The sequence below is a fragment of the Heterocephalus glaber genome, unplaced genomic scaffold (genome assembly GCF_053883595.1).
Source record: "Heterocephalus glaber isolate CG9 unplaced genomic scaffold, H.glaber_assembly_v1.0 deba00001613, whole genome shotgun sequence".
NCBI classification, from domain to species: Eukaryota; Metazoa; Chordata; class Mammalia; order Rodentia; family Bathyergidae; genus Heterocephalus; species Heterocephalus glaber.
The window spans coordinates 5089200-5104046 of NW_028258384.1; the positions used below are offsets into that span (position 1 = coordinate 5089200).

The following is a 14847-nucleotide window of genomic DNA, read 5'->3' on the forward strand; positions in this document are numbered from 1 at the left end:
AAAAGCCATCTATGACAAAAGAACAGCTAATATCATACTAAATGGTCAAAAACTGAAATCCTTCACATTCAAATCAGGAACAAGACAAGGATGTCCACTATCACCACTCCTGTTCAATATAGTTTTGGAAACATTAGCCACATCAATTAGACAAGAGAAAGAAATAAAAGGAAGAAAGATAGGAAATGAAGAAGTCAAATTGTCATTATTTGTAGATGACATGATACTCTATATAGAAGACCCCAAGAATGCCACCAAAAGTCTTCTAGACTTAATAACCAAATTCAGTAGAGTAGCTGGATACAAGGTCAACATACAAAAATCAATAGCTTTCCTCTACACGAACAACAGGCTCACTGAGACAGAAATAGGGCAAACAATTCCTCTCACAATAGCATCCAAAAAACTGAAATACCTAGGAATCAACCTAACAAAAGAAATCAAAGACCTCTTCTCTGAAAACTATGGCACTCTGAAAAGAGAGATTGAAGACAATAGCAGAAAATGGAGGGCCGGGGATTTAGCTCAGTGGTTCTGGTGCCTGCCTTGCAAGCGCAAGGTCCCGAGTTCAATCCGCAGTACTAAAAAAAAAAAAAAAAAAAAAAGAAAATGGAAAGTCTTCCCTTTGAAATCCCAGCAGCATACTTCATGGACCTTGAGAAAACAATCCAAAAATTCATTTGGAATAAGAAGAGACCTAGAATAGCAAAAACAATTCTCATCAACAAAGACATGGCAGGGGGTATTAAAACCCCCAACTTGAAACTATACTACAAAGCTACTGTGATAAAAACAGCATGGTACTGGCAAAGAAACAGACCTGAGGACCAGTGGAACAGATTAGAAGATGCAGAAACAACGCCAGATACACTCAGCCACCTCATCTTTGACAGAGGAGTCAAACATCCTCACTGGAGGAAAGATAGCCTCTTTAATAAATGGTGCTGGAGAAATTGGGTTTCAACTTGCCAAAGACTAAAACTAGACCTATATCTCTCACCATGCACTAAACTAAAAATGAAATGGATTAAAGATCTAAATATTAAAACAGAAACGCTGAACTGGCTGGAACAGAGGTTAGGTAGAACTCTTGAAGACATTGATGTAGGAAAAGATTTTATGAACAAAACCTCAGTTGCCTGTGAAGTAGTACAAACAATCAACTTACTTACTAAAAAGCTTCTGCACAGCAAGAGAAACCACCAGCAGTGTGAAGAGACAACCCACAATGTGGAAAAAAATTTTCACCAGCGGTCCCTCAAAGGTCCACTATCTCGAATCTATAAAGAACTTAAAAAAATCAGACCTCCCATATTTAAAGACCCAATCCGAAAATGGGTATCTGAAATGAACAGACATTTCTCACACAAAGAAGTAGAAACGGCAAATAAACATATGACAAAATATTCAACATCACTGGTCATTCGAGAGATGCAAATGAATAGAACGCTGAGATTCCACCTCACTCCAGAAAGAATGGCTGCTATCAAGAAATCAACCAATAACAAATGCTGGTGGGGCTGTGGGGAAGAGGAACCCTGCTCCACTGCTGGTGGGAGTGTAGACTGGTGCAACCACTGTGGAAATCAGTATGGAAATACCTCAAAGAACTAGGACTGGAAGTCCCACTTGACCCAGCTATTCCCCTGCTGGTATCTTCTCCAAAGAATTACACCACAGTGATACATGTGCACCCATGTTCATAGCAGCACAGTTTGTAATAGCTAAAACTTGGAAGCAGCCCAAATGCCCATCAACTAGAGCCTGGAGAAAGAAAATGTGGTTTTTTAATAAAACGGAGTATTACTCAGCCATACAAAATGAGAAATTAGAGACATTTATTGCTAAACGGATGCACATTGAGGCGATACTCTTAAGTGAAATAAACAGGACACACATGTGTAAATACTGAATGGTTTCTCTAGTGTGAGAAACTGAAAGTGTAAATAAGGACTAAAAGGTATAATAGATAATGTGAAATAGGAAGAAAAGGGGCAAAGGGGAAGGGAAAGTGGGAGGGGTAAGGAAAAGGAAAGAAGGGAATGGAATTTATATGAGAAAATGAAAAAAAGGAAACAAAGTCTTTATAAATAGGGAGGGATGGAGGGATGGAGGGGTTGAAGGGATGGCAGGGGAAGGGGGAAAAAATAACCAAGAGAGTATGTAAAGGTGCAAATTTCCAATGATGAATATCATTATATTATATACCTAAAATGTACCAATAAAAGGATATAAAAATACATTATGTACGAAAAAGGCAAAGATATGTGCATAAAATGAAGTATAATTACAAGACCACTCAAAAATATTTACTTTTTCTTGTCCAAATTTAAACAATGTCATATAATTTCTTTGCTTGTTGAATTAGCACTTTCAAAAAAATGAGCACACATAATGATAGCTAGGACTTGCCAGGAATACCAGTGCACAAATATATTTCTGGTAGCAAAATCCTTTTGGAAAACAATTTAGACAGCACATTAACCATATAGACAGCTTTGGACACTTTGTTTTGAATCTTCTGGGAATTTGGAGACATGCCAAATTACTTTTTATCTGCTAGGAAATATTGTTTATAATGTTCAATAAAAGTAGAATAGGTAGGCATGGTGGCTGTAATCCAAGCACTCTCAGAGGCTGAGGCAGGAAGATTCTAAGTTTGAGTCCAGCCTGGGGAATTTAGCAACTTAGCAAAACACTTTCTCAAAATATAAAATAAGAAAGGGCTAGGGATATAACTCAGTGTGAAGGCCATAGGTATCACAAAGAATAACAAAAAAGAGAATAATGGGATTATGCTATATTATATAAACATCAAGAATGATTATTTTTCTTTCATTATATTTTCTGATTTCTCTGTAATCTTCATGTATTTTTATTAATTTTTTTTGTTTTGTTTTTTGTTTTTTTGGTACCGGGGATCGAACTTGGGACCTTGCACTTGCAAGGCAGGCAGGGGAACCACTGAGCTAAATCCCCGGCCTTTATGTATTTTTATAACCATAAAGGCCATAAACAATACAGAAATGCTTACATTAAGACATCAAATTCATACAAAGTATCTGTATAAGTATAAAAATGAACACCTCTCCATAGGATTTAGCTCAGGAATGCCGCACCTGCCTTGCAAGCACAAGGTCCTGAGTTCAATCCCCTGTACCAAAAAAACAAAACAAAAAACAAAAAAACCCCACCATGTGTCATGGCACATGCGTATAATCCCAGCTCAAGGATCACAAATTCAAGGCCAGCCTAGACTAAATAAGACTCTGTCTGAAACTCTCTCATGCCCCCAAAACAAAATGAAAAAACCCCAAAACAGATGCTTAATATTTTTTCAGAATGTATCCCTTCAAAACATCTCTAATCATTGATGTGATAAAATAAAATTGATAAAGATAGCACACCTTTTTTTATTTTGAGACAAACTGTTGCTAAATTGCCAGGTGGGACTTGAACTTTTGATTTTGTTCCATCTGCCTCAGTTCCCAGAATACTGAGATTACAGGTGCTCGTCACCACTCCCAGTTGGGTTTTTTTGTTTTTGTTTTTTTTTACATGGAGTTTTGCTATGTTGCCTGGGGTGGCCTTCAATTCCTGGACTTGATCTTGCTGTCTCACTCTCTCAAGCAGCAGGGACTATGGGAATGTACTAGTTAATGAACCCAGGGGCATTCTATCATGGAGGTACATCACCAGTCCTTTGTATTTCTTATTGTGAAACAGGGTCTCACTGAAATGGCTGGGCTTGAATTTATGATCCTCCGGCCTTAACCTCCTGAATAGCTGGGATTACCAGCATGTGGCACGATGCCTGGCCCAGTATTGCCTTTTGTTGTTGTTTTTTGAGACAGGGTCTCGATATGGAGTTCAGGCTGGTCGTGAACTCACAGTGATTCTCCTGCCTCAGCTTCCCGAGTGCTGGGATTACAAGTGTGTGCCACCAGCTTTTATAATGAGAAAAAATTTAAATTTCTTTTTCTAAGTGAAGGGGAGTATTTTTGAGGGAGATTAATGGCAATGTGTTTTTTACTGTAGTAAATCATTTATTTATTTATTTTGGTACAGGGGATTGAACTTAGGACCTTGCACTTTCGAGGCAGGCACCGGAACCACTGAGCTAAATCCCCGGCCCTAAATTTCTTTTTCTTAAAGGATCTGATTGCTCACATTGATTATAATCACCTTAGAAATTCTTATCATACTCTCACCTAGTATAAGCCATTTTTAACAGAATATCTGAACTACATGACCTCTAAGTCATCTAATTGTTGAGATGAGAAGACAGGGCAAGTGACTTTAACACCAAGTCACTGGAGAGCTTCAACAGCCTGGGCTACAAATGATTGTAATGTATCAATGTCACAACATTCTGGCTGAGAATTACAACTCTAGTAACTTGACATTTGTTTACCTTGTTTATTTATTCCAGAGTCACTGCTTATGTATTCAGGTGAGTAAACTGTTCTCAATAACACAAGTTAGTATTTCCTACACAAAAATGTATAGAACCTGAAGTGTTTCAGATTTTGGAGGTTTTCAAACTTTGGATTATTGTTTGAGCATTCCTAATCCAGACTATTTGAAATCTGAAACATTTTAAATACTAGTGTCATCATTGTGATGCACGCCTGTGATCCCAGCACTCAGGAGGCAGAGGCAGGAGGATCTCTGTGAATTCTTGGCCAGCCTTGGCTACATAGTGAGTTCAGGGCCAGCCTGAACTATAAAGCAAGACCCTGGCTCAAAAAACACAACAAAACAAAAAAACCATAACATTTTGGATTTTAGTCCCCTCTCAAAATGGCAGTAGTAATCATTAGCATAATTCAGCCTTACTGAGATCTGGAATCCAGACACTGAAAAATAACAACTTGGTGAAGAAGAAAATAGAAGCACATCACTAGGAATCAGGATGAAACTAACAGTAAAGATGAGCTACAGATAAGTTAAAAAGATGATCCATAGGGCTGGGGATTTAGCTCAGTGGCACCACACCTGCCTCACAAGCACAAGGTCCTGAGTTCGATCTTCGGTATCAAAAAAAAAAAAAAAAAAAAAAGATGACCCATAACGCAGAGAAAAGACGGAAACAGTCTGGATACTCCCTGGCACTTGTGACTTGCAGGGAGGGGAACTGGGCTCCCCAAAAGCAAGGTATAAGTGCCCAGGGCTGGAAGATCTAGGGAGAAATAGCAGTGGAGCTCATGGCTTTTGTGAGCTGCAAAAATAGAGCAGGGTTTTGCTCTGAGGGGACTACTTCTACACAGCAGGGAATAGCCAGAGAGGGATTCAAGTGGTGCAGGTGCCTGCCATATCGCCAGAGAGTGCTTGATTAGGCACCATTTGGGAAAGGGGTGGTTTACTTAAATATGGGACTCAGAACACCTTAAAAACAACTTCACTTCAGGGCTTCCACTGTTACCCTCACATAGTGACTGAGTGAGAGACTGCCACCAGAGATAGCCATGGGCAGGGAGCAGGCTAGAAAGAGATCCCCTGAGAAGTTTAAATTCAGGCTGGAAAGGTCATGGGCTCCATAACCTGCAGGGAGACACCAGGCCTAGCTTGCGTTGTAGTTAGAAACAGCTGAGTCTGAACATGCCGGTATAAGGTATTTGAACTCTTGCCTTGATGCCTACATCTAGCACAGATCTGAGGACTGACTGCTTCCCTATCCACCAAAGTGAGCAAGAACATGTCTCATTGAGGATACTGCCATAGCCTGGGGTAAACAGGGACCTCTAGAACAGGGGGCGCAGCTCACAAACCCACAGGCCATAAGACTAGGCAAATAAAATCAAGACTTGCTGGACTCAAAACTGCGGAACACAGAAGGAACTACTCATTCAAATACAATACATTTATACAGACAAAAACATTTTTTTTGTTTTAGGACTCATTTTCTTTCTTCTTTTCCTTACTCCTCTTTTTCTTTTTCTTTTAATTTTTGCTATTTTTTATTCTCCATATTATTTTTTCTCCCTTTTTTCTTTTATCTTGTACTTCTCTGTTTGTGTTTGTTTCTGAAACAGGGTCTCACTATGCAGTTCAGGCTGGCCTGAACTCACTATGTAGCCCAAGTTGGCCTCAAACTCGAAGTGATCCTCCTGCCTTTGGCTTCCGAGGGCTAGGATTTCAGGCATGTGCCACCATGCCTGGCTCTATCTTCTATTTTTTGTTTCTTTTCCGTTACCTTTATCGAATTCTATGAATATCCTTCCACTCCGTAATAGGACCTTTCCTCTCACTTTTCTCTCCTCCTCCTAATCTCCCATTATATAATTTTTCAAAAATGTTTATTTCTCTCATTCCCAACCCCCTATATTTTTAATAGTATGATTAAGCTTTATTATTCTTTAGATAGTTACCTCTAGGTTACTATTGTTGAATTTTTTTATTAGTAGTAGAGGTACAGTTAATGCACTTAGTAGATATTAACTATATTTCAGTATTAGGTTTGTCTTGGGGTTTATACTATAATCAGATTTCTTTTTCTAAGGTTAAGAGTGGTATATTATTGGTTCTTATGATATGTTAATATCCAGTTTGTCTTGGAGGATATTATTGTTGCCAGTTCTCTTGATATTGCTAAGGTCACAAAATTATTGCTATGAATAGGTTTTCTATGCCAATACCTAGACTACCTTTGTGACATTAATAGTAGTGCACTCAATTCCCAGAGAATTAGGTGCTGGGACAATTACACGGCATCCCTCACTCTCAAATTAACAAAGGAGGTCAAATCTTGGGATGGAAGTAAAAGACCAGAGTTAGCCACATGTGGGGTGCATCACCGAAAAAGCAGACTAAAGAGATCTCCATAGTAGCAACAAAGTCTTTCCACTATATTCGACCACATACTTAAGCACAAAACAAACAAACAAAAAAACCACAAAAACATGAGAAGACAAGGCAACAAAGTACCTCCCAAAACTCCCAACTCCCCCAAAGCCAATCCATGGGGGATTGACAGGGAGGAAAGAAAAAGCTACACATGTGAATTATTCAAAAGGATAACAGAAGAGATTCAAAAACACATCAATGGGGCTGGGGATTTAGCTCAGTGGTTTCGCCGCCTGCTACACAAGCGCAAGGACCTGAGTTCGATCCCCAGTACCAAAAAAAAAACATCCATGAGGTGCTCATCAGGCTCAGAAAATATAAACAGATAATGGAGGTAATAAAATATCAATGGATGCACCTTGGGACCATAATCTTAAGTAAAATAAAACAGATACACAAGTTTAAATATATTACTTTGTGTGAGAAACCCAAAATATAAACAAAGAGCAAAACAAATGACAGATACATCTCAATGATAGATATGAGAACTGAGTAAAATTTCCCCATAAGGTCAACACTGAGCCTAATTACTGAATTTGATTCCATTCTTGTTCAATTTTGTTTGTGACCAGAATTGGGGAAAGAATTAAGTTCATGAACTGAGGCACCTCTGTATTAAGAAGCAGGGAGAACATTTTCAAATAGGAAAGGGAAGAAGAGATGGGGGAGAGGGAGAGAAGGAAGGGAAAAGGGATTTAAAGAAAAAATAAAAATAGTGCTTTTGCAAATGGGAAGGTGAAGAAGGGGAGAGGAAGGGAACATAAAATAATTAAGATGTATTTTATATATATATACACACATACACAAATTGCTCATGATAAATGAGATCATTATGTACTGCAAACATGTATTAATAAAAAAGTTAAAACCAACGGGGCATGGTAGCACATGCCTGTAATCCCAGCACTTGGGAGGCTGAGGCAGGAGGATCACCATGAGCTAAAGGCCAGCCTGGGCTACATAGTGAGTTCAAGGCCTGTCTAAACCACATAGCAAAACCCTGTCTCAAACAGACAAACAAACAAACAGACCAAAATAGGTATAGAAAGACCTTATCTTAATCAGGTGACAAAGGAATGGCCAATATCATATTAAACAGGGAGAAGCTGAATACTTTTCCTTTAAAATGAAAGAATGTCTTCTATCACCACTACTGTTCAATATAGTTCTTGAAACATTAGCCAGAGCAATCAAGCAAAAGAAAGAAATAAAAGGAATATGTGGTGGGCGTGGTGGTACATGGCTGTAATTGCACCACTTGGGAGGCTGAGGCACGAGGATCACTGTGAATTCGAGGCCAACCTGAACTACATAATGAGATCTTGTCTCAAAAAAAAAAGAGATATGTATAGGAAAGCAAGAAGTCAAATTATTATTATTTGAGGATGACATGATCCTCTACATAGAAGACCAAAAAAATTCCACCAAAAGACTCCTAGAATTAATAACCAAATTTGGTGACACAAAAATTAACAGTGTTCTTATACACTAATAAACTCACAAAAAAAGAAATTAGGGAAACAATATCTTTCACAATAGCATCAAGAAAAATTAAATATCTAAGAAATAACTGAGCCAAGGAACTGAAAGACCTCTACAATGAAAATAATAGTACTCTGAAAAAAGAGATCAAAGATATCAGAAAATGGAAAGATACTCCCTGTTCCTTGTTAGGCAAAACAAATAAAGAGTCAAAATGACCATATTTTCAAAACTGATACACAGATTTAACAGAATCCCAAACAAAATACTAATAGCATTCCTCCCAGGACTAAACAATCCTAAAATTCATATGGAACCAGAAGAGACCTAGAATAGTAAAAGCAATCCTGGGCAAGAGTAAGGCAGGAGAAATCACAGTTCTGGACTTCAAGTTACATTCAAAGCTATAGTTATAAAAATAATATGGTATTGGCAAAAAACAAACATGTGCATCAGTGGAACAGAATAGAAGATACAGAAACAACTCCAATCACATTCAGCTACTTTGCTGTCCACACTCATAAGATTGAATTTAGACCAATATCTCTCACCAAACAGTAAACTAAAATCAAAATGGATCAAAGCTCTAAATATGAAAACAAGAACACTTACTCTGATGGAAGATAAAATAGGTAAAATTCTTGAAGACATAGGCTTAGGCAAGTACTGTACTTTCTGAACAGAACCCCAATTGCACAGGAGATAACACCAAAAATCAACATATGGGATCATATCAAATTAAAAACCTCCTTCTGTACAGTAAAGGAAACAACCAACAGAACAAAGAGACAAATTACAGAACGGGAAAAAAATTTTGCCAGCTATTCTTCAGATAGATGAATAATATGTAAAATATATAAAGAACGAAGAAAAATTAGAACCTTCAAAATAAAAGGCCCAACTGAAAAATGGGCAACTGAAATGAGTAGATACTTCTTAGAAGTACAAATGGACAATAAATACATGAAAAAATGTTTAATGTCAATGGCCATTAGAGAAATGCAAATGAAACAACAGTGTGATTCCACTTTACTCCAGAAAGAATGGCTATAATCAAGAAATCAAATAATAACATATGCTGGCTAGGTTGTGAGGAAAAAGGAACGCTTCTACATTATTGGTGGGAATATAAACAACAAACCATTATGGAAATAAAAAATCTAAAGCTAGAAATTCCATTTGACCCAGGTATTCCTCTTTTAGGCATCTTCCCTAGAGTTCAAGACACCCTATTACAGTGATACATACATGCTCATAGGAGCACAGTTCACAATAGCTAAATCTTGGAAGCAGCCTATATGTCCATCAACAGATGAATTTATAAAGAAAATGTGGTATTTACATACAATAGAGTACTATTCTGCCATTAAGAAGGATAAACTTGAGGCATTTGTAGGAAAATGAATGTACCATGAGACCATAATGTTAAGCAAAATAAATCAGATACACATGCTTAAACATATGGTTTCTCTTACATTAGAAACCCAAAATATAAAGAGTAAAATAAAAGATAGTTAATAGGGCTGGGGATTTAGCTCAGTGGTTCTGGTGCCTGCCTTGCAAGCGCAAGGTCCTGAGTTCGATCCCTGGTACCAAAAAAAAAAAAATAGTTAATAGGAAATAGCAAGATAGATCTTTTGCATATGGAAAGGGGACCAAAATGTGGAAGGGAGGGAAGGGGAAAGGGATAAAAATAATTAAAATGTGTTATGCACATGTACCTACTGCCCATGAGGAACATAATCATTATGTACCACAAACATACTAATAAAAATGTTTTGTATTTCAGAGCATTTGATATTTTGAATTTTCACATTAGGGATGCTCAACCTGTATTATGAAATTTTGATTTCAGTCTATCTGACATCACTCTTTTTTTTTTTTTTTGGTACCACAGGGATTGAACTCTGGACCTTGCACTTGCAAGGCAGGCAGTGGAACCACTGAGCTAAATCCTTGGCCCTTTCTTGTTTTTTTGAAACAAGGTCTCACTATGTAGTTTAGCAAAGGCTGGCCTCAAACACAGCAATTCTTATGCCTCAGTCTCCCAAATGCTGGGCTTACAGGCATGTGTCACAACACCTAGCTAATGTAATTCTTATCTATCCTTCCAGCATAAAGAGGAATCCACTTTTTAAATGTCAAAATATAAAAACTGGCTTGGGCTATGAAAATAAAAATCTGCCTTGCCATTCAAGGGGATATAACAACACATATGTAAAGCAGCTGCAATGTTTACAGGAAATAATATTTCTCCCTAGGACATGGAGCAGCTTAAAAATATCAAATCTCTGTGTCTTTGATAAACTACTGCTTTCTGACTCAACAGAGAATATTGTTCACTGAAATCAGAAGCTGTTTAAAATTTTATCAGTAAGTATGAAACATCCCATACTTGTGTGGAGGATCCAAGTTACTCAGTTTAAAAACAGAAGGGAAGGGAATCTGGAGAAGGAGATGGGGGCGGGGTACAAAGGCAGAAGGGGATATAAAAATGCTCAAGATCCAGTATATATATGTACCAATTCCCCAAGATGAATGTAATTATTATTTATTGCAAATATATATTAATAAAAAAGAGAAAAATTGTAACTTCTCAGTAATCTTTTTTTAAATTCTCAGTAATCTTAATTTATATCCAAAATGTTCCACTTCAAACAAGGAGTTTATGGGCTGGGGATTTAGCTCAGTGGTTTCACCGCTTGCTGTGCAAGTGCAAGGACCCGAGTTCGATCCCCGGTACCAAAAAAACAAACAAAACAAAACAAAAAACAAACAAGGAGTTTGAAGACAAAATTCTCACATTTATTTAAGTTTGTGGTTTCCAAAGAAATAGAATCTTGGATCTTTTTTTATTCATTCATTCATTTATTTATTGGTACCAGGGATCGAACTCGGGACTTTGCGCTTGCGAGGCAGGCAGCAGAACCACTGAGCTGAATCCCCGGCTAGGATATATTTTAAAACCTCAATGGGGCTCGGGATGTAGCTCAGTGGCACCATGCCTGCCTCGCAGGTACAAGGTCCTGAGTTAGATCCCTGGTATCAGAAAAAAAAAAAACAAAACCTCAACGTCTAGACCTAATATTGAACCTTTTATGCTCAGCCTTCTCCCCTCTCTTCCTTTTTTTTATTTTGCAGTGCTGGGGCAAAATTCAGGGCAGTATACATGCTAGGCAAGAACTCTACTGTTGAACTATACTGCAGTCCCTTGCTTTGCTTATCAAAACAATGCTTCATTTAAATGTTACCTAAACTCCACCTTTACCTCAAATCCTTATAAAAACTCTACCTGTTTTTGGTAAAAAGATATCCCATGCTTCCTCAGATAAGCAGATTCTCATATCCACGGGCCAATAAACCCTGCTTTATCAGGCTGCAGGTCTGTTGTTGGGGTCTCTAGGTAACTGGGCTAAGATGGCTGAAACAGTAATATCATTTCTGAAGCATATTTTGACCTACATTAGGACAGTATCCCAACCAAAGGCTGTAGAAAGAATACTAGATTGTGAGAAAACAGGCAAATTAAAATGCAGCAATCAAGAATTATTGTAAAAAGGATACTGAACAGAAGAACAATGTGTGTTTCAGCTACAAACTGGGCTTGACTGCTTCCATGGATATAATTCTGCAGGGGGAGAAAAAATTGATTTATTAAATATAAATTAAATTCTAGTATCCTAACCCTAAAATGGGCTATTTAAAACCCTATGAAATTATTAATTCACCTGATGTGTGTAAGCATATAACATATTTTGAGCATTATCAGTAAATACTTTTGATTACTATAAAAGTATTTCTGTATTATGTTTTTTCATTGTACTTATATTATGTTCTCAGCAACAAAACAGATGAAAAAACTAATATTTGTAGAAGACCATAAGATAAAATAATTAGACTCCATAAAACAAGGATTATGTTTTTGTTTATCAATATATCTGATAAAACCCAGCAGGTGCCTACAAACAGTAGATGCTCAAGTATTTGATTAATTTTTCTATTTAGTTGAAGGCTGACTTTCATATTTAACTAGCTTAGTCAAAATGACTCACCAAATGGGTTAAGGAACTTCCCACTTTTAGGAGCACTGCATGGATGGTCTTTTCAGATAACACAGAGAAAGTGAAAAATCAAAACTACATCTAGTTCCTTCATATGCTGGCACTGGTCTCACATAATAACAATCATTAAGTAAATTTTGGTATAAAATGAAAACAAATCCCAGACTTTTCTTACCACATGTCCTGTGTGGGGATTCTTATGAGCATATGGTGGTCCTCTTATATGGTTCCACATTTGACCAGATGTCATGGCAAGCACAAAACACTAGGAAATAAAAAATAACAAAATACTCATCGCCAGTCTAGTCCTACTTTGATTATACTAGTTAGGTATATAAAATATTAGATCTGTTCAGTGAAGTGAAAATTTTTCTAGCTAAATGATTTATTTACTAAGGCTTATATTTCACCACAACAATCACATTTTAATACTTCAAAAAGGAAATACTATTTTAAAATTATAACTAAACTGACAAGTTTCAAAACTGAATACTAAAGACTTTTTTCCCCACTTCTAAAAAAAATTTATTTTATTGGTACATTTTAGGTATACAATATAATGACATTCATCATTGGAAATTTGCACCTTTACATAATCTCTCTTGGTTCTTATTTTTTCCCCCTTCCCCTGCCTTCCCTTCAACCCCTCCACCCCTCCCTATTTACAAAGACTGTTTCCATTTTTTCATTTTCTCATATTAATTCCATTCCCTTCTTTCCTTTCCCCTACCCCTCCCACTTCCCCTACCCCACTTTTTATTTATTGTTTGTGGTTCTGGAGGTTGAATCCAGAGCCTTTATATTGTAGCATCCCTACCCCTTTTTAAATTTTTTATTTTGAGCCAGGTGTGGTTGTGTATGCCTGTAATTGCAGCACTCAGGAGGCTGAGGCAGGAGGGTCACTGTCAGTTCGAGGCCAGCCTCAGCTACAAAGTGAGTTCAAGGCCAGCCTGAATTACATAGTGAGACCCTATCTCAAAAAACTAAAAAATAAATACATAAATAAAATAAAATAAAATCCACTCACCAAAGCTGCAAAAGCCCATCCTGTTTTATTAAAGAGAAATTCCATATTGCTTCTTCGAAGATACACAAGTCCACCAATAACGGCCAAGAGCAATCCCAACATAAGGGGACCAGCATAATTTGGAGGTCTAATTACTCTAATCTAATGGAAAGGAGAAAAAAAATTTTAAAGCATAAAGTTTATTTACTAAGTAAGTAATAATGAAAATGTGGTGCTCGCTTTGGCAGCACATATACTAAAATAATGAAAATGTGGTTATTCTTAGGAAAAGTCATATTTTTTTCATTTCATTCCAATTAAAGCAGTCTATGCTGTATTCTAAAATAGGGTAGAATTGGTATACTATTCTGTTTAATCACAATATAACATCTTTTAGACTAAGAAGGATTGCCAGATTAGATAGCCCAGAGATTTAAGGTCAAAAGAATGGTTTCCAGTCTGAATTTAAGAAGGCAACAAAGTGTGTTTGGTAATTTCACTCTTTTATCAGGATGATTTTGTTAAATACTACTTATGAAAAAATTGCCAAACTACTACTACCTCAGTGATATGGGGCCAAGATCAATTATAGCCGCCCAGTAAAATTCAAAGGGAACAAAAACAAACTAACTTTCTTCAAAGCTAGGAAACTTACGTTGACATCAGTTCTGTCTGCAATCCACCGGGCAATCTGCTCAGCTGAAAAGCCCCGCACCTGCAACTCATATGTATCACCTCGTTTGGGCTTCCCTTTTGCAGGAAAGTTGATGAAAGTTGGAGCAGAATTCATGTTTAACTGAATGAAGAGTAGCCCATGGAAGTATAAATTATCAAAGAAATAATGTTAATATTAAATAATTTTACAAAGATGAGGAAGACATTTTACAAAGGTGAGGCATTTTACAAAGATGAGGAAGCTAAGATTTAGATAGGTTAATTGATTTGCTTAAATGGTGGAGCCAGGGTTCAAACACAAGTCTGACTGTGCCCTTAACTATTATCTACCCTTTACTGACCAAATATAAATCTCTAGCTAAGAAACCTACATTGTACTCGACTAGAATGGGAATTTTATCCCATAGATATTTTAATCTGTTCAGAGATTATGCAAAAAAGAATATGTCCATGAGCACTAAAACTGTATCATGTGGCTAATGCAATCTCCAAATAGAGTACTTTGCGCGCGCGCGCGCGTGCGTGCGCGCGTGCGTGCGTGTGTGTGTGGTACTGGCAAATGAACCCAGGGGCACTGTACCACCAAACTATATGCATAGCCTTTGTTTAGTCTCCCCAGTAGCTGGTATTACATGTGTGTTTTACTTACTGTGCCCAGCTAAGGCACAAGGTGTGAACAGAAGATATGGTTTGAATGTTTAAAAATATTTTTACAGGCCGGGGATTTAGCTCAGTGGTTCCAGCACCTGCCTTGCAAGCACAAGGTCCCGAGTTTGA

General features: G+C 37.3%; 1 protein-coding gene across 1 annotated transcript in view; it reads right to left on the reverse strand.

The window, feature by feature from the left end:
* Positions 1-14847, reverse strand: part of Magt1 (magnesium transporter 1) — a 59099-nt gene that overhangs the window by 13651 nt on the left and 30601 nt on the right. Inside the window, exons 4-7 of the mRNA XM_013066562.3 lie at positions 14051-14191; positions 13417-13557; positions 12565-12654; positions 11893-11956 (exon numbers count right to left, since the gene is read on the reverse strand). Coding sequence (XP_012922016.3) covers positions 11893-11956; positions 12565-12654; positions 13417-13557; positions 14051-14191 — 436 coding nt within the window. The remainder of the gene's footprint in view (positions 1-11892; positions 11957-12564; positions 12655-13416; positions 13558-14050; positions 14192-14847) is intronic.